This window comes from Mercenaria mercenaria, chromosome 2 (assembly GCF_021730395.1).
Source record: "Mercenaria mercenaria strain notata chromosome 2, MADL_Memer_1, whole genome shotgun sequence".
NCBI lineage: Eukaryota > Metazoa > Mollusca > Bivalvia > Venerida > Veneridae > Mercenaria > Mercenaria mercenaria.
The window spans coordinates 18,892,812-18,912,203 of record NC_069362.1 but is presented as its reverse complement, the minus strand read 5'-3'; the positions used below and the strand labels follow the sequence as shown (position 1 = coordinate 18,912,203).

Sequence of the window (19,392 nt, the reverse complement as noted above, 5' to 3'; positions counted from 1 at the left end):
GAACTATTTCTAGACTCACTATTCCGTATTAAGAAATTACCAACTTTTTCAATTAAAGACCTTCAATCAATGATAGGTTTCAGCTACCACGAGTCAGTCGCATTACACTAGATACATTATCTGAAATTTAGGCAGGACAATGCCTATAATGTATTAGAGGGTTCTGTTTTTATTTTGACATCCACGCGACCCAAATGTAGTCAGTGACATAATTTATGTCCCTGATGTAGTGTGCATTCATTTCAGATTTAAATGACGATTATTATATCTTTTACTTTTCGGTTAAACAACGTAAATCAACTTTTTATGCCCCCGAGGGAGGCATATTAGTTTTAAACTGTCCGTCTGTTCGTTCGTCACAACGTTAACTTTTTGCATGAAGGCCAAGGTTAACTTCGGCATGAAGGCACTTTACTCGCGAACAACTGCACCCAGGACCTTCATACTTCACATGCTGATAATACTTATTGAGTTCACGACCCCTACTGACATTGGGGTCTCCAGGTCAAAGGTCAAGGACACAGGGGCCAATGTTAACTTTTTGCATGAAGGCACTTTACTCGCTAACCACTGCAGCCAGGACCTTCAAACTTCACATGCTGATAGTACTTATTGAGTACACGACACTTACTGACTTTGGGGTCAAAGGTCAAGGTCACAAGGGCCAATGTTAACTTTTTGCATGAAGGCACTTTACCTGCGAACCACTGCACTCAGGACCTTTAAACTTCACATGCTGATAGTACTTATTGAGTACACAACCCCTACTGACTTTGGGGTCACCAGGTCAGAGGTCAAGGTCACAGGGGCCAATGTTAACTTTTTGCATGAAGGCACTTTACTCGCGAAACACTGCATGCAGGACCTTTAAACTTCACATGCTGATAGTACTTATTGAGTACACGACCCCTATTGACTTTGGGGTCACCAGGTCAAAGGTCAAGGTGCTGCGGGGGCATTTGTCACCATTAGTGACAGCTCTTGTTATCTTGTTAAATTCTCGGTCATGCCGCCACATAAACAAGTTCATTCAGTGTATGATAAACTAATCTTACGGCAACACCTCATATCGGAAAAAAAATTCTGAAAGGGCAGAGTTTCCTGTACAGACAAGGTCCAAAAATAGCTTCAGCATCACCGTTCTATCGATTTAAAAAAAAGGGTAATTTGATCTGCAACAGTAGTAAGATGCCCTCTATGTAACACAATATTAGTAAGGTTTAAAAAGCGAATACGAGCATATAGCCACATACATGTCAAGAGTCATTAAACATCACAGTATTTTTATTCAGCACAGGAAGTTGTGCACCAGGGGTTTTAATTTTGATCTCACACTACCAGAGCCCCTGTTTTGTATCACATGTATCTCAAGAAGTATTTGAACCAGGATTATGAAACATTACAGGAATATTATTCAACATGTGAAGTTGTGCACCTCGGATATAGTTAGAGATATCACTCAGCCAGACCAGAGTTGTATGGCCCTTGATTTAGACAAAAATGTGCATAAAATGCTTAAATTTAGTTTATGTTGCATATATCTTAAAAAATATTCACCTAGACTAGAGTCATGAATTTGAAACTATGTAGGAATATTATCCAGCGTGTGAATTTTTGCATCTGACTTTTTTTTATTTAACTTTGCAAAAACCAGAGTTATGGTCCATGACTAAGTGCCCCCCAAAAAAAGTTTTTGTCCCATTTATCTCAAAATGTACTTGACCTAGAGTCATTTAAACATTAGATGATTGTTATATAGCCTGTAAAGTTGTGCATGTTTTAGCTCACCTGAGCTCGAAGTGCTCAAAGGTGAGCTTTTGTGATCTCCCTGTGTCCGTCGTCCGTCCGTCTGTTGTCGTCATCAAAAAATTTGACTGTTAATACTCTAGAGGTCACAATTTTGGCCCAATCTTAATGAAACTTTGTCAGAATGTTACTCTCAATTAAATCTTGGATGAGTTCGATATTTGGTCATCTGGGATCAAAAACTAGGTCACCAGGTCAAATCAAAGGAAAAGTTTGTTAACACTCAAGAGGTCACAATTTTGGCTCAATCTTAATGAAACTTAGTCAGAATGTTACCCTCAATAAAATCTTGGACCAATTCGATATTGGATCATCTGAGGTCAAAAACTAGGTCACCAGGTCAAATCAAAGGAAAAGCTTGTTAACACTCTAGAGGTCACAATTTTGGCACAATCTTAATGAAACTTGGTCAGAATGTTACCCTCAATAAAATCTTGGACGAGTTCGATATTCGGTCATCTGGGATCAAAAACTAGGTCACCAGGTCAAATCAAAGGAAAAGCTTGTTAACACTGTAGAGGCCACGTTTATGATGTATCTTCATGAAACCTGGTCAGAATGTTAATCTTGATGATCTCAAGGTCCAGTTTGAATCTGGGTCATGTAGGATCAAAAGCAAGGTCACCAGGTCAAATCAAAGGAAAAGCTAGTTAACACTGTAGAGTCAACATTTATGACCATATCTTAATGAAATTTGGTCAGAATGTTAATCTTGATGATTTATAGGTTATGTTCAAATCTGGGTCAGATGGGGTCAAATACTAGGTCACTAGGTCAAATCAAAGGAAAAGCTTGTTAACACTGTAGAGGCCACATTTACGACTGTATCTTCATGAAACTTAGTCAGAATGTTAATCTTGATGTTCTTTAGGTCAGGTTCAAATCTGGGTCATATGTGTTCCAAAACTAGGTCACCTGGTCAAATCAAGGAAAAGCTAGTGAACACTTTAAATGTCACATTTATGGCCATATCTTAATGAAACTTGGCCACAATGTTGATCTTGATGATCTATAGTTCATGTTCATATCTAGGTGAGGTGGGATAAAAAACTAGGTCACTAGGTCAAATCAAAGGTAAAGCTTGTTAACACTGTAGAGGCCACATCTATGACTGTATCTTCATGAAACTTTGTCAGAATGTTAATCATAATGATCTTTAGGTCAAGTTTGAATCTGGGTCATGCGGGGTCAAAATCTAGGTCACCAGATCAAATCAAAGGAAAAGCTTGTTAACAGTCTAGAGACCATATTTATGACTGTATCTTCATGAAACTTAGTCAGAATGTTAATCTTGATGTTCTTTAGGTCAGCCTTGAATCTGGATCATATGCGGTCCAAAACTAGGTCACCGGGTCAAATCAAAGGAAAAGCTAGTTATCACTTTTAAGGCCACATTAATATGACCATATCTTAATGAAACTTGGTCAGAATGTTAATCTTTATGATCTATAGGTCAGTAGGTCAGGTGAGCGATACAGATCCTTCATGGCCGTCTTGTTTTTTTATTGCACTCAGTCAGATCAGAGTTATGATCCTTCACTTAGTGTAGTTAAAAGTTTGTGTTGCATATATATATATATATATATATATCTCTCTCTCTCTCTCTCTCTCTCTCTCTCTCTCTCTCTCTCTCTTAAAAAATGTTGCACCTAGAGTCATGAAACCATGTACAGTGACAGGAGTGACCTGTCACCTATGGACATACATCTAGTAGTTGTGTTTTATGATGTTGGATTGTCATTTGATATCAAATAACATAGTAGTTTGAATCTAGGTTAAAGAATTCAGAAATAAGGTTTCAAGTTACAGCTTATTCAGCAATGTTTCAAAATATGGGCATTATGTTTAGTTAATAGTAACATAATCAAGTCTTCACTGAGATAACGTGATAAAATACATAGAATTTTGAAAATTTGAATAATTTGGGCTGTTTGGACAATTTGGTACTGATACTGGTATGGAAGATTTAGTATCCTTTATCCTGCTAAATTTCTATAATGAACTTGTCCGTCTTTTCCTTTGGACAGTGCCATTAACTATTAAAAGGGGTGCTAACCAAAAAGATACTGATTGAATGGCGAACAGTGCAGATCATGATCTACACTGGTTGCAAAGGCAGAATCAGTCGTGTCCAGCATGATATAAGGAGTATTCACAAGGTGAAGTTTTTAGCTCACTTAGACTGGCATCATTTGATAGAGTTCTTTGAAAACCTGTGCCATAATAGGACAGCTAAAGAGAATTTGGACGAAACTTAAAAGAAGAGGTCTTTAGGAATGGGGAAATCCTTTTTATGTTATATTTAGACTATTCCAACAATTATGGTTGCCATGGCAACAGTTTTGTTTTACTATAAAAATCTTCTCTGAAACTGCTTTGGGCCATAATAAATTAATTCCTAGATTATCATCCCCACCCGCCCCCTCTTTTTTATGCCGCCCCGACCTTTTTCCTCTCAAAAAAAAAAAGAACCAAAAATGTACGAATTGCGATAGGTCCCGTATATCTGTTTTAATGCTGCTGCAAAATACCATAGATAATGTGTTTTTTTACCCCTCGGATCAGCCCCGACACACAGGTATAAACAAACCAAAACAAATTTGTTTCCGATTTTTGCCATTTTGATAAAGGGAAATTACTCTCCGCGCTTACTGTCTGCGTTAAAATCTAAGATTGCCGTTACGTTCCTGTAAAAGATCCAGTAGTTTAAACTTTATTTTTCTTTCAAACAAAATTAATATCATATAAATGTAAAAGTATTTTGATGAAAGAAATATGAAAAATAACAAATATTAGGATACTTATAAAAAATGGAAATTATTTTAACCCAGATCAAACTGTGAACAACAAAATTGACACGAGGTGACAAGCTAATTAACGATAATTACTGGTTATTTGATCATAACAAAAAGACTATCATACCTTTTGTTATCGGTTTGAATTGAGAAGCTTGTGTCATTTTGAATGATACCTTTCCGAAATATTGAAACAGTTGCTTTCTATTTATTCAAAATATTTAATTAAAAAGAAAAAAAAAACAAATATGACAATATTTTCAGTCGTCCCAACTCTCCCTATCCAGTCGGGTTTCTCCCGATTCTAGATGTAAAACCCGATCACCCCGATAAGAAGTCCAAATCTCCCGATTTAAAAAAAATCAAAGAACGAAAAAAAAATATTCACTCTTTTACATTAACTAATCAACAGTTTTCAAATATTTTCACACCTATTTACCACTGTTAATTGTTGTTTATTGCATGATATAACAAAGCCAGGTGTTGATTAATGTGTCACAACTGAAACAGGTATTTATTTTTAGCTCACCTGTCACGAAGTGACAAGGTGAGCTATTGTGACCGCTTGATGTCCGTCGTGCGTCATCAATCTTGCGTCGTCCGTCAACAATTTCGAAAAAAATCTTCTTCTTGAAAACCACTGGGCAGAATTACACCAAACTTCACAGGAATGATCCTTGGGTGGCCCCCTTTCAAACTTGTTCAAAGAATTGAATTCCATGTAGAACTCTGGTTGCCATGGCAACCGAAAGGAAAAACTTTAAAAATCTTCTTGTCCAAAACCACAGTGCCTATAGCTTAGATATTTGATGTGAAGCATTGCCTAGCGGACCTCTAACAATTTTCTTCAAATCATGACCCCGGGGTCAAAATTGACCCCGCCCCAGGGGTCAATTGATTTTACATAGGAAATTCTTAAAAAATCGTCTTCTCAAAAACCAGAAGCCCTAGAGCTGTAGCATTGACTAGTGGACTTCTACTAAAATTGTTCAAATCATGACCCCGAGGTCAAAATTGACCCCGCCCGGGGTCACTTGATTTTACATAAGATTTCTATAGGAAAATCTTCAAATTTAAAAAAAAAATAAACCAGAAGGCCTAGAGCTTAGATATTTGACATGTAGCATTGCCTAGTGGACCTCTACAAAATTTATTCAAATCATGTCCCCCGGGGACAAAATTGACCCCGTCCCAGGGGTCACTTGATTTTACATAGGAAAATCTTCAATTTTTTAGCTCACCTGTCACAAAGTGACAAGGTGAGCTTTTGTGATCGCGCGGTGTCCGTCGTCAAGTTCGAAACTGGGTCACGTGCCATCAAAAACTAGGTCAGTAGGTCTAAAAATAGAAAAACCTTGTGACCTCTCTAGAGGCCATATATTTCACAAGATCTTTATGAAAATTGGTCAGAATGTTCACCTTGATGATATTTAGGTCAAGTTTGAAACTGGGTCACGTGCCTTCAAAAACTAGGTCAGTAGGTCTAAAAATAGAAAAACCTTGTGACCTCTCTAGAGGCCATATATTTCACAAGATCTTCATGAAAATTGGTCAGAACATTCACCTTGATGATATCTAGGTCAAGTTCGAAACTGGGTCACATGCCGTCAAAAACTAGGTCAGTAGGTCAAATAATAGAAAAACCTTGTGACCTCTAAAGGCCATATTTTTCATGGGATCTGTATGAAAGTTGGTCTGAATGTTCATCTTGAAGATATCTAGAGGCCATATTTTTCATGAGATCTTCATGAAAATTAGTGAGAATGTTCACCTTGATGATATCTACATAAAATTCAAAACAGGGTCATGTACCTTCGAAAACTATGTCAGTAGGTCAAATAATAGAAAAACCTTGTGACCTCTCTAGAGACCATATTTTTCAATGGATCTTCATGAAAATTGGTCAGAATTTTTATCTTGATAATATCTAGGTCAAATTCAAAACTGGGTCACATGAGCTCAAAAACTAGGTCACTATGTCAAATAATAGAAAAAACGACGTCATACTCAAAACTGGGTCATGTGGGAAGAGGTGAGCGATTCAGGACCATCATGGTCCTCTTGTTTAAAAAAATAAACTAGAAGGTGTAGTTCTTAGATATTTGACATGTAGCATTGCCTAGTAGACTTCTACAAAATTTGTTCAAATCATGACCCCTGGTGTCAAATTGACCCCGCCCCATGGGGTAACTTGATTTTACATAGGAAAATCTTCAAAAATTTCTAAAAATAAACCAGAAGGCCTAGAGCTTAGATAATTGACATGTAGTATTGTCTAGTGGACCTCTACAAAATTTGTTCAAATCATGACCCCCGGGGACAAAATTGACCCCGCCCCAGGGTTCATAGGGAAATCTTCACAAATTTGCTAAAAATAAACAAGAAGGTCTAGATCTTAGATATTTGATATGTAACATTGCCTATTAGACTTCAACAAATTTTATTCAAATCATGACCCCCGGGGTAAAATTGGCCCCGCCCCAGGGGTTACTTGATTGTACATCAGAAAATCTTTCTAAAATCATCAGTTTGACAGCTCATATTACTCAGGTGAGCGATCCAGGGTCATCATGACCCTCTTGTTCATCAATTACAATCAAATTTAGATCAGAAAATTTATTGGCCTTACCTTTTTCTATAAGTTTTTGAAATCGAAAGTAGATTACTGCGGATAAACATTTCTCTTAAATAATTTTAGTAAGAGAAGTTGTCAAGGTAAATATTAATATCAGTTATTGTTAAATGCTGTTAAACTGTCTTTGCATCATCATAATTTGTCAAACACATCCTTTAAATTCAAAATCCCAAGTCCGTGTCAAATGGAACCACGGTCCTGCATACAGTCGTTTTAAAAATAAAAAATAAAATTCTCCCCCTTTTTAACCAAAATTTGGATGATAATCTAGGAATTAATTTATTATGGCCTTACAGTGTGAAATACAATTTTTCAGATATGACCACTAGGAAGATGCTTTTGGAAATCATTTCTGAAATTGCATTTGCTAAAGAACATGGTTCGAATGGGGTTTGAACATTTTTGCATCTTTACAACTGCAGGTTTTTTTTTTATCAGGAGGGTAAGGGGCCCAGGCCTGTGATTTTGGGGAAAAAATAGCTCGGTATTTGGGCAAAGGGGAATAAAAAACCTGATGTAAAGTCAATTTTTGGGGAGAAAGTGGGCTTCTCGAAAAGTACTTATACCTTAGATATATTTTGTATTGATTAGATTCTGATTGCTTGATGACCAAAATCAGACAGACTATCTTTAAAAAAAAAAAAAAGAGGAAAAAAAATTGGCAAGAATAGAGTGCTTTATGCTTGTAATTTTGAATAGGCAAAATTTGAACTAATGCGAAAGGTGTTTCACTGTAATCATTTTTTACTGCATGGGTTCATTCCAGAGAAGCCTTTTTTGTTATGTTATCTTTTAAAAGGTCAGTTGAGGGACAGCTGTTCAATAACTGTTTGACTCTGAAAGATAGTTGAAATTTGATGCTGCAGTTGAACTTTTAAAGGGATACACAGGTAAAATTGTGGACAAAAGAGTAAAACCTTTTAAATCATAATAGGAACAATCTCATATTTCACTGACATGTTAAGTTTAAATATGTTTGACAGATTTTTTCTTACTTCGACATGCGGGTGCACCATCGTCATTCTTCTGCTAACCTGACCTATGTTTGCCAATTACTATAAAGACTATAAACCTTAATTCATTTTTACCATGGACAAGGTTAGCTAATTTGAGTTTGATAGTCACATTATTTACAGGACGGCTGTCATATATTTTTATGAGTTTTCATATATAGCAGTAGTCCAACTCGTGACGTAATTATCACTTTCATTTCATTTCAGTCTGATATTAAGTCCTACCCAGTCACGTCTGAAACAGAAACATTATTTGACATGTTCTGCACAAAAATTATATAGAAAAACAACTCTCAAATATATGCATGAGCATACAGCATTTAGCACAGCGTGAAGTTGTGCTCGCTTCAATCACCAAACTTTATTCCTGGTGTTCATGAAGGAACAAGCACATGAGAATATAATGAATAGATCTCTCTCCAAGATCTGTTTTGTTTTTAGCTCACCTGAGCCAAAGGCACATGGCGAGCTTCTGTGACTGCTCAGTGTCCGTCGTCTGTTGTGTGTCGTGTGACGTGTGTCGTGCGTCCGTCAGCATTTTCTAAAAAAATCTTCTTGAAAACCACTGGGCAGAATTACACCAAACTTCACAGGAATGATCATTGGGTGCCCCCCCCCCCCCCTTTCAAAATTGTTCAAAGAATTGAATTCCATGCAGAAATCTGGTTGCCATGGCAACCAAAAGGAAAAACTTTAAAAGTCTTCTTGTCCAAAACCGCAACGCTTAGAGCCTTGATATTTGGCATGTGACAATATCTAATGGGCCTCTATGAAGATTGTTCAAATTATGCTCCTTGGGTGAAAAGAGGCCCCGCCCCTGGGTTCCCAAGTTTACATAGACTTGAATAGGAAAAAAAATTGAAAATCTTCTTGTCTGAAACTGCAAGACCAAGGCCTTTGATATTTGGTATAAAGCATTGCCTTGTGATCCTCTTCCAAGATTATTCAAATTATGCCCCTGGGGTGAATAGAGGCCCTGCCTCATGGGGTCTTAAGTTTTAAGTAAGACTTATATAGGAAAAAACTTTAAAAATATTCTTGCCTGAAACTGCAAGGCCTAGGCTTTTGATATTTAGTATGTTTCATTGCCTTGTGGTCCTGTACCAAAATTGTGCAAATTATGCCCCTGGGGTAAAAAGAGGTCCTGTCCTGGGGCCCAAATTTAACATAGTATTATATTGGGAAAAAAATAAAATCTTCTTTTCTGAAAGTTTAAGGCCTAGGCCTTTGATGTTTGGTATGTAGCATTGCCTAGTGGATCTCTAACATTAGATTGTTCAAATTATGCCCCTGGGGTGAAAAGAGGCACACCCTGGGGGTCACTTGTTATATGAGTTATATAGGAATAAATACTTCAGAAATTATCAGATCATATTTCCTAGAATGTTTAATTATAATTACCTGATGACCCCAAGTGATTAGGAGTCACTTGACGATGACCTTGACCTGCTGACCTACTTTTTTGTTTTTTAAGATACAGCCTTGAAATTTGGATGACATGTACAGTTTTGCACACCAATCTTAAAACTGACTTTCAGTGACCATGAATTTGACCTACTGACCTACTTTCTATAATTTTAGCGTCAGTTTGCCATTTGAAACATGTGGCTCGTATTACTCAGGTGAGCGATTCAGGGTCATCATGACCCTCTTGTTAAATGATGTAATTTAACTTTAGATCATTGTAAATATACAGATTATTTTGTGCTATGACGCTTAAAATTAGCCTGATATGGTGTGCTCCCCATTGTCTGCTATCGGTTCTGGTGCATGACGATGAATGAATTGTGCCAATAGTGACGTAATAAAGCTGGCGAAAAAACAAAGGTCAGTGGGTGACTTTTGTCGGGTAATGCAAAATGCTTATGACATGACATATCGCATATTTCACAAAACAAGCATAATAATAAATTTGCTTTTCAGAAATATTTTTCTTTTAGCCATTAAATCATCATTATGCTTGCAATTATGTCTGAAAGACTGAAGTACCTCGATTACACCGATCTTAAATAGTTGTTGTGACTCTGTAGACCACCAAGGGAGGAAACTAGAGTCATGCATTGGGACTAATATAGGAGCTACTTCAGCAAGGTTTAATTTGACAAACTAACTATTTTCATTTTCCTTTGAGTAAAGCAGAATGAATAAATCATTAAACATTTTCTTGAAAAAATACCCTTAGTATCCTTATAAGATCAAACTTATAGAATCAGCCGCAGTAGAATTTTGTATATGCTCATAATACTTTAAAGATCTGAACAATTTTAGTAGTAAATGTATATCATTATAGGTAGATGATTAGTACATTTGGTTTTATTAGTGATTTCCTTCATTTATAGGCCTGAATTTTTAGTTTGTAAACCTTTTCTGATACCCTTAATCATTTAGATAAAAATGAAAGGCACTGTGGAGCTGTGGAGCATTAATTGTTTGCAGTGCTTAATTTAAGATGATAAATTTATCTCCAACGAAGCAAAGCACACTCAATTTAATGCACTTGTATTTAATTTATCACACTTGTTTGTCCCATAGCTATTGTGCAAGTAGTTGTCATCACAGGTAGTCTATCTCTTTCTATATATTATATATTCGTAGCCTCAGAACATTACAAATTAAAAGTGCTACCACCATGGGGCTTTAAAAAAATAATTTTCACACTGTAGTGTCCACTTCACAGCTTGTCACCAAGGGAAACCAATACTATGCTTCACAGTCATGTGTAGATAGATGACATTTAAGTTTTATTGTTGAATATTTTGGATTGTTGTAAACATGTAAGTACATTGTATGTATAAACAGTTTTAATTGTATTTTTCTTCTGCTTTACATGTTACATGTTAAAATACTTAGACACATTTTATTTATTTCAAACATTTTAACAAAAAAGAAACATTTGGTTTATACTATTCGTATTAAATACTACTTTAAAGGAGTGTTGAATAATCAAGTTGTCTATTTTGCTAGTTCATATTATAATAATTTTTTTGGACTTTATCCCTTACCATGCTGGACATAAACAGTTAATGGTACTATCCTAATTGAAAGATGGACAAGTTCAATATAGAAATTTAGCAGGGTAAGGGTTATAACATTGAGTGGTGTTGACAGTCCATAATTAACCTGGATTCTGTTCTCCTCCAGCAACAAACAACTTCCCCACATGTCAGAACTGGAGGAAAGCAATTGACAAAATTGAGTCATTGTCTTGTGTCTTATTATTGTAAAAACATTTTTTCATCAGCATGGATGCAAAGTCTTGTTCTCTTTTTGAACAGTCTTTTTGCAGTATTGCTCAGAAAATATTGATTGAGTATTTTTCACATTTTTTTTTTGTAATTTGACAAACAATGTAATTCTTGTGTTGATCTTACTTAACATTATGTAGATGGTTGTTCCTTTGGAGATAATGGTAATGTTTTCATAACTAAGAATTTGTTAGTCATACTTTTTGTGAATTTTGCGAACATTATTGGGAACTGATTTTTGTTACTTTTGCAACTGCATCCTTAAAAAATCAAATTTCAGTGAACAAATAAAATTCCTAAAGACTTTAGTAATGGCCAGAACCAACAAGTTTAACCCTTAGCATGCTGGACACACGATTGGTGCTGCTTTTGCGACCAATGTAGAGATCATGATCAGCATGCACAGATCATGATCTGCACTGTTCGCCATTTTTGGTAAGCACCCCTTTTAACACTTAATGGTACTGCCCAAATTGAAAGATGGACAAGTTCAATATAGAAATTTAGCAAGGTAATGGTTAACTTTTTATGTATTCACAGTAACCATTACATTGTAAAAAATGACGGTTTCCTGTTGTAGTTAAAAAGGTTTCAATTGCAAATTTTTAAACATAATTTCCTCTAAGGTGAAATTGATCCAGACATTTACATTCATTTGTTTAAGGGAAGTAAACAGTTGCTGAAAATATTAAAAAAGGAAAGTATATCTCATTTATAATTATAAATTTTCTCAAATTTCAGAATACAGAATATAACCAGTATTTTCAAGGACAGGGGATTCAAGATTAGATGAAATCTACAGTCCATCTTCATTGTTTTAGTTCAACCAATAAAACAGATATTTAAAACACTTTGAAATCTGTGTACTAGATGTTTGAGAAAATTGATGAAAAAGATTGCAATTTATGCAGAGGATCAATGTGTTAAAGGAATTTAAGCATAAGTTTGTGAGTTTTGCGTCACCTGCATGAGATCTAACAGTAGAAAAGTGATAGCCTAAGGTTTTTAAGGTCTGTGATAGCACTTGAAGAACAATGGTTTTGGCCGACACAAGTAAGGGGGATATAGGATGGAAAAAGTGGCTCGTAGCTGGCTGGGCGTTCATGGAATGTCTGTTCTTCGCAGGACTTCTCTATGGATGGGCCTCTGTAAATTTTGTTCTGAAGTCTGAAGGAATATATGCTGACCTGTGTGAAGATACTTCAAATGATACTGTTTTTAAATATGCGAGTATAAAAAATAACGACTCTGCATCTGTGAATGTAGTTTTGTTAAATACAACAACATTGTCAGAAAAACCAGTGTCTCCTACTCAGCCAAGCCCTGTTACAAATGTGACAGTGGACACAGAACCAACAGCCATACAGAAGAAAGAAGCGTGCAAGGCCCAGGACGGCAAAATGGCACTGTGTTTTACGATCGGCTCAGCACTATTCTGTGTTGGCTGTGCCATATTGGGTCATGTCAATTACAAGTTTGGGACCAGAGTTACACGATTAATTTCATTGTAAGTTTGATTTTTTTTGCCATTTCTTAAAGGAAGTTTCCTTGATGCAAAGAATCCAGCATTTAACCTTTCAGAGCAGTTTAAGAATTATACAAGGTTTTCCCAAAATTTATTACAACCCCAGGTCTATACAACATATATGGAGAGGGCAATATTGGAGTCACACATGCCCGTACCTCAGTTGGTCCACCCATCTGTCCATCTGTCATTTCCATTTCATATCTTCTTAAGGTATGACCCACCTAATGGTGAATATTTCAAATGTTCAAAACAATGTTACAGCAATGTACTGTATCCAGTGAGTGACTTGTATGCAAAATTTGAACAACTTTTACCATGCCGTTTTTTAGCTCGACTATTCGAAGAATAAGTAGAGCTATCCTACTCACCACGGCGTCGGCGTCTGCGTCACACCTTGGTTAAGTTTTTTGTACCAGTCCACATTTTGACAAAGTCTTTTGAGATAAAGCTTTGAAACTTTCAACACTTGTTTACCATCACCATGGCCAGTTATAGGCAAGAGCACATAACTCCATCAAGGATTTTAGCTGAATTATGGCCCCTTTTGACTTAGAAATTGTGGTTAAGTTTTTCGTACCAGTTCATATTTTGTCAAAGTCTTCTAAGATAAAGCTTTGAAACTTTCAACACTTGTTTACCATCACCATGGCCAGTTATAGGCAAGAGCACATAACTCCATCAAGGATTTTGGCTTAATTTTGGCCCCTTTCGACTTAGAAATCTTGGTTAAGTTTTTCGTACCAGTTCGTATTTTGTCAAAGTCTTCTAAGATAAAGCTTTGAAACTTTCAACACTTGTTTATCATCACCATGTCCAGTTATAGGCAAGAGCACATAACTCCATCAAGGATTTTGGCTGAATTATGGCTCTTTTTGACTGAGAAATCTGGGTTAATATTTCGTACCAGTTCATATTTTGACAAAGTCTTTTGAGATAAAGCTTTGAAACTTTCAACACCTGTTTACCATCACCATGGCCAGTTATAGGCAAGAGTACATAACTCCATCAAGGATTTTGGCTGAATTATGGCCCCTTTTGACTTATAAATCTTGGTTAAGTTTTCCGTACCAGTTCATATTTTTTGTAATGTGTTTGACATATGGCTTTGAAACTTTTATCACTTGTTTAGTATAATAATCTCTATCTGTAGGAAAGAGTACATAACTCTGTCATCTATTTTGGCTGAATTATGGCCCTTTTTGGACTTTGAAATTGGTTCTGTTTTCATACAAGTCCACATTTTGTCAAAATTATTTGACATATGGCTTTTAAACTTTGAACACTTGTTTATCATTATGATTTCCATCTGTGGGCAAGAGTACATAACTATTTTGACTGAATTATGGCCCTTTCTGGACTTTAAAATTGGTTCATACATTGCCATTTAGTGCTAGACTTATCGAAATCAAAGAAATACAGGAACATTGTTTGTCTAATCTATTTATTTCTTTTCTGAATATCTGTGGAAATATTTTGACCCCATTCTTCAATCAATTCTTCGAATAGTCGAGCGCGCTGTCATCAGACAGCTCTTGTTAGCTCACCTGCCACTAGTGACAGGGTGAGTTTTTGTGATCACCCGTCCATCGTCCGTCTGTCCACAATTTCTTGTGAACACGATAGAGACCACATTTTGCAATCAGTTTTTATCAAACTTGCACACAACTTGTTTTTAGCTCATCTGAGCACGAAGTGCTCAAAGGTGAGCTTTTGTGATCGCCCTGTGTCCGTCGTCCGTTTGTCGTCCGTCCGTTGTCATCAACAATTTGACTGTTAACCATACATGCCATAATTTTTCAGGACATTTCCGGGATTCTGAGTTCAAATTTCCGGGATTTTTACCCTTTGTCCGGGACATACACCGTGACATTATTCGTCTGTTTCATGTATAAATATCATAAAATTACATGTAGTTTCCGGAGATAAACATTGTTCACTCGCTTAGGAATAATTTGCTGCAAATATCGTCTAGCTTTCTAAGGGAGGTAAATAGGGTAATTCGCGTCTATAGTTCGGCACGTGAATTGGTTGCGTTCCAGAGGTGAACAGACTTAGGAGACTTACGAAGAATTAACCTGGTCATCGTGATTTAGAATCCAACTTATTTGGTTTCATTTTAAAGCTTAAACGTTTATCCAATCATTAATAAAATGAAATTCTCAAAGGAATAAAATAAATCTTGTAGATTATAAATCGATATAAAATATTTCGGGTAGGGTAAATTTTCATGGATCTGTCAGCAAAGGCATTCAATAGTCAAAATTTTAATTTAGAATATGTGTGACAATCAATCTACATTTTAAAAGATTACAACCTTTTAAAATAATGATCGTTTAATTGACCGTTTTCAGCCATTTCTTCCATAAACTAAAAGGCTACATCAGTACATGTAGCTTCACCGCCTACGTGCTAAAAACAACGAGATTTTCGGCTATTGTTCCTAATATTAAATTTTCATAAAACTGTTACTGATTGCATAATTCTGACAATTCATAATCAGGGTCATCAAAATAGCCTACTGTAAATTAATCTGGGTCATCAAAAGATCGTGGGGCGCCATCAATATGAGTGTTGATCGAAGCTGGCTTAATCAACATGTGTCCCGCTCGAGGGCATGAAACTGATATCGGATAATTAGGAATAAACAATGTGACACCGGGGACTGTTTATTGTGTTTTATAATGTAAAATTCAACAATTTATAGACCAAAGAAAAAAGTTTTTTTGGGGGGGTTATTTTTGTTTTCTGTATTTTTAATTTTCCGGGACATTTCAGCACTGTCCGGGACGAGTATGTCATTTCCGGGACAATCCGGGACGTATAACATATATGCTGTTAACACTCTAGAGGTCACAATTTTGGCCCAATCTTAATGAAACTTGGTCAGAATATTACCCTCAATAAAATCTTGGATGAGTTCGAAATTGGGTCATCTGGGTTCAAAAACTAGGTCACCAGGTCAAATCAAACTTGTTAACACTCTAGAGGTTACAATTTTGGCCCAGTCTTAATGAAACTTGATCAGAATGTTACCCTAAATAAAATCTTGGAAGAGTTCAATATTTGGTCATCTGGGGTCAAAAACTAGGTCACCAGGTCAAATCAAAGGAAAAGCTTGTTTACACTGTAGAGGCCACATTTACGACTGTATCTTCATGAAACTTGGTCAGAATGTTAATCTTGATGATCTTTAGGTCAAGTTCAAATCTGGGTCATGCGGGGTCAAAATCAAGGTCACCAGGTCAAATCAAAGGAAAGGCTTGTTAACAGTCTAGAGGCCACATTTATGAATGTATCTTCATGAAACTTACTCAGAATGTTAATCTTGATGATCTTTAGGTCAAGTTCGAATCTGGGTCATATGAGGTAAAAAACTAGGTCACCGGGCCAAATCAAAGGAAAAGCTAGTTAACACTTAAGAGACCACATTTATGACCATATCTTAATGCAACTTGGTCAGAATGTTAATCTTGATGATCTTTAGGTCAATAGGTCAGGTGAGCGATACAGGGCCTTCATGGCCCTCTTGTTTTTTTTATATAAATTTTGTATAATTCATGATATTTCCTCAAGCTCAAGTAGAGACAAATTTTAAAGTGATGGCCACTGTCCAAAACTTTGAAGGGAATTCATTATACCATCAATTTAGATAAAAGAAACATCAAACTATTGGTAAGCAATTGTAAAACACAAAGTAAAACTGTGAATATCATTTTTTCAAGGGTGACTCAAGTTAAAGGATCAAGGTCACACTTGGCAGTCAGATGGCATGAACAGGGTCTGTTTCGTGTCCGGTCATCAAGGGATTTTAATATTACTTTGCACAAATGTTCCCCATGATGAGACGACATGTCTTGCACAAAACCCGGACCCCAAGCTTAAAGGTCAAGGTCACAATTGGAGGTCAAAGTCAACAGGGGTTTTTCCATCCGGTCCATAACTCTGCCATCCATGAAGGGATTTTGATATTACTTGGCACAAATGTACCCCATAAAATGTGCCATGCACAACTTTCAGACCCAAGCTCAAAGGTCAAGGTCACACTTGGCAGTCAAATGTTAACATGGCATGAACAGGGTCTGTTTTGTGCCCGGTCCAGAACTCTGTCATCCATCAAGGGATTATAATATTACTTGGCATAAGTGTTCCCTGTGATGAGAGGATGTGTTATGCGCAAACCCAGAACCCTAGCTTAAATGTCAAGGTCACACTTGGAGATCAAAGGTCAATAGGATTTTTTTACTGACCGGTCTAAAACTTTGTCATGCAAAAAGGAATTAAATATCAGTTGGCACAAATATTCCCCTGGATGATACAACATGCCATGTGCAAAACCCGTGCCCTTAGCTTAAAGGTCAAGGTCACACTTGGAAGTCAAAGGCCAAAAGGGATTTTTTCCTGTTCAGTCTGTAACTCAACAGTCATTAAAGGGATTTTAATATTACTTGGCACAAATGTTCACCACCATGAGTTCATGCACAAGAACCAGGTCTAAGGTTACACAAGGTCACACTTAGAGGCTAAAGGTCAGATACAAGAATGACTGTCCAGAGTATTTCTTCTTCATGCATGGAGGGATTTTGATGTAACTTGGCACAAATGTTCACCACCATGAGGAATTCTTGTTTCTAGAATTACTTTCCTTTGTTTTACTATAAATAGCTTATATTGTAACTTTTTTATTACTGGCCGTAGGGAAAAATCGAGACCTCTTTTCTGCGGTACAACATGCATGTTACATCCAGTTTTTAGGTGTATTTTGACCTATCTCTACCTGGTAAAGAGTTTTATGTGGACATATTATTTAGATTTTTTTTTAGCTCACCTGTCACATAGTGACAAGGTGAGCTTTTGTGATCACCCTTCGTCCGTCGTCCGTCATCATTTCGTCCGTGCGTTCGTCAACAATTTCTTGTCTGCACGATAGTGGTTTCATTTATGATTTTATTTTAACCAAACTTGCACACAACTTGTATTACCATAAGGTCTCGGTTCCTTTCTTGAACTGGCCAGATCCCATTATGGGTTCCAGAGTTATGGTCCCTGAAAGGGCCAAAATTAGCTATTTTGACCTTGTCTGCACAATAGCAGCTTTATTTATGATTTGATTTTTACCAAACTGGCACACAACCTGTATCACCATAAGATCTTGGTTCCTTACTTGAACTGGCCAGATTCCATTATGTGTGCCAGAGTTATGGCCCCTGAAAGGGCCAAAATTGGCTATTTTGACCTTGTCTGCACAATAGCAGCTTCATTTATGATTGAATTTAATCAAACTTGCACAAAACTTGTGTCACCATAAGATCTTGGTTCCTTTCTTGAACTGGCCAGATCCTGTAATGGGTTCCAGAGTTATGGCCCCTGAAAGGGCCAAAATTAGTTATTTTGACCTTGTCTGCACAATAGCAGCTTCATTTATGATTTGATTTTAACCAGACTGGCACACAACTTGTATCACCACAAGATCTTGATTCCTTTCTTGAACTGGCCAGATTCCATCATGGGTTCCAGAATTATGGCCCCTTAAAGGTCCAAAATTGGCTATTTTGGCTTTTGCAGTCATATAGAGACTTCATTTATGGTTTTATTTGATACAAACTTCCAAAATATCTTCAACAACAATAAATCTTGGATTCCATGACAAATCAGATCCAATCGTAGGTTCCAGAGTTATTTTATATCTGATTACCTCCTCTGATTGTAATCAAAACGGATTTATATCAGTAAGTACTTATAGGACTTGTTTGAAATTTCATTATTGTCATTAGTTGGACTGAGCCAATCAGGGTAGATAACTATGGACTGATTTCATGTCAAATTACCTCCCTTTATTTCAAATTAAAATGGGTATATCTCCGTAACTAATGAAGATACTGATCTGAAATTTCATTTATGTAAATAGATTTATTTGGCAGATCCTTCTTTTGTTCACTTACAATATTTTTTTTTTAATTACTTCCCTTTTGCGTTACTATAAATAGCTTATTTTTAGTAACTTTTTTATTATTGGCCGTAGGGAAAATCCGAGACCACATTTCTGTGGTACAACATGGATGGTACCTCCAATTTTTATGTGTATTTTGACATATCTGTACCTTTTAAGAATTTTTTTTTCTTTTTGGTTAAATTTCTTCCCTTTGTTGTTCCTGTCCTTTGGACTTAGATATTTTTTCTGAGGACCTTCTTGTCCTCAAGTGCAATGATAACAGGTGAGCGATATAGGGCCATCATGGCCCTCTTGTTTAGGATTAACTGCCCTTTGTTGTTACTATAAATAACTTATATTATAACTTTTTGTTATTGGCCAAAAAATTCCATATGAAACTATAGGTGCTAGTGTAAAGAAATTTGCTATGACATGCGTAAT

The 19,392-nt window shown here is 36.3% G+C and overlaps 1 protein-coding gene across 1 annotated transcript in view; it reads left to right on the top strand.

The window, feature by feature from the left end:
- The window catches only part of LOC123563417 (uncharacterized), an 85,548-nt gene that overhangs the window by 22,299 nt on the left and 43,857 nt on the right, over positions 1-19,392 (top strand). The window contains exon 2 of the mRNA XM_053524687.1: positions 12,236-13,001. Within this exon, the coding sequence (XP_053380662.1) occupies positions 12,529-13,001 (473 nt within the window). The 5' untranslated portion in view covers positions 12,236-12,528. The remainder of the gene's footprint in view (positions 1-12,235; positions 13,002-19,392) is intronic.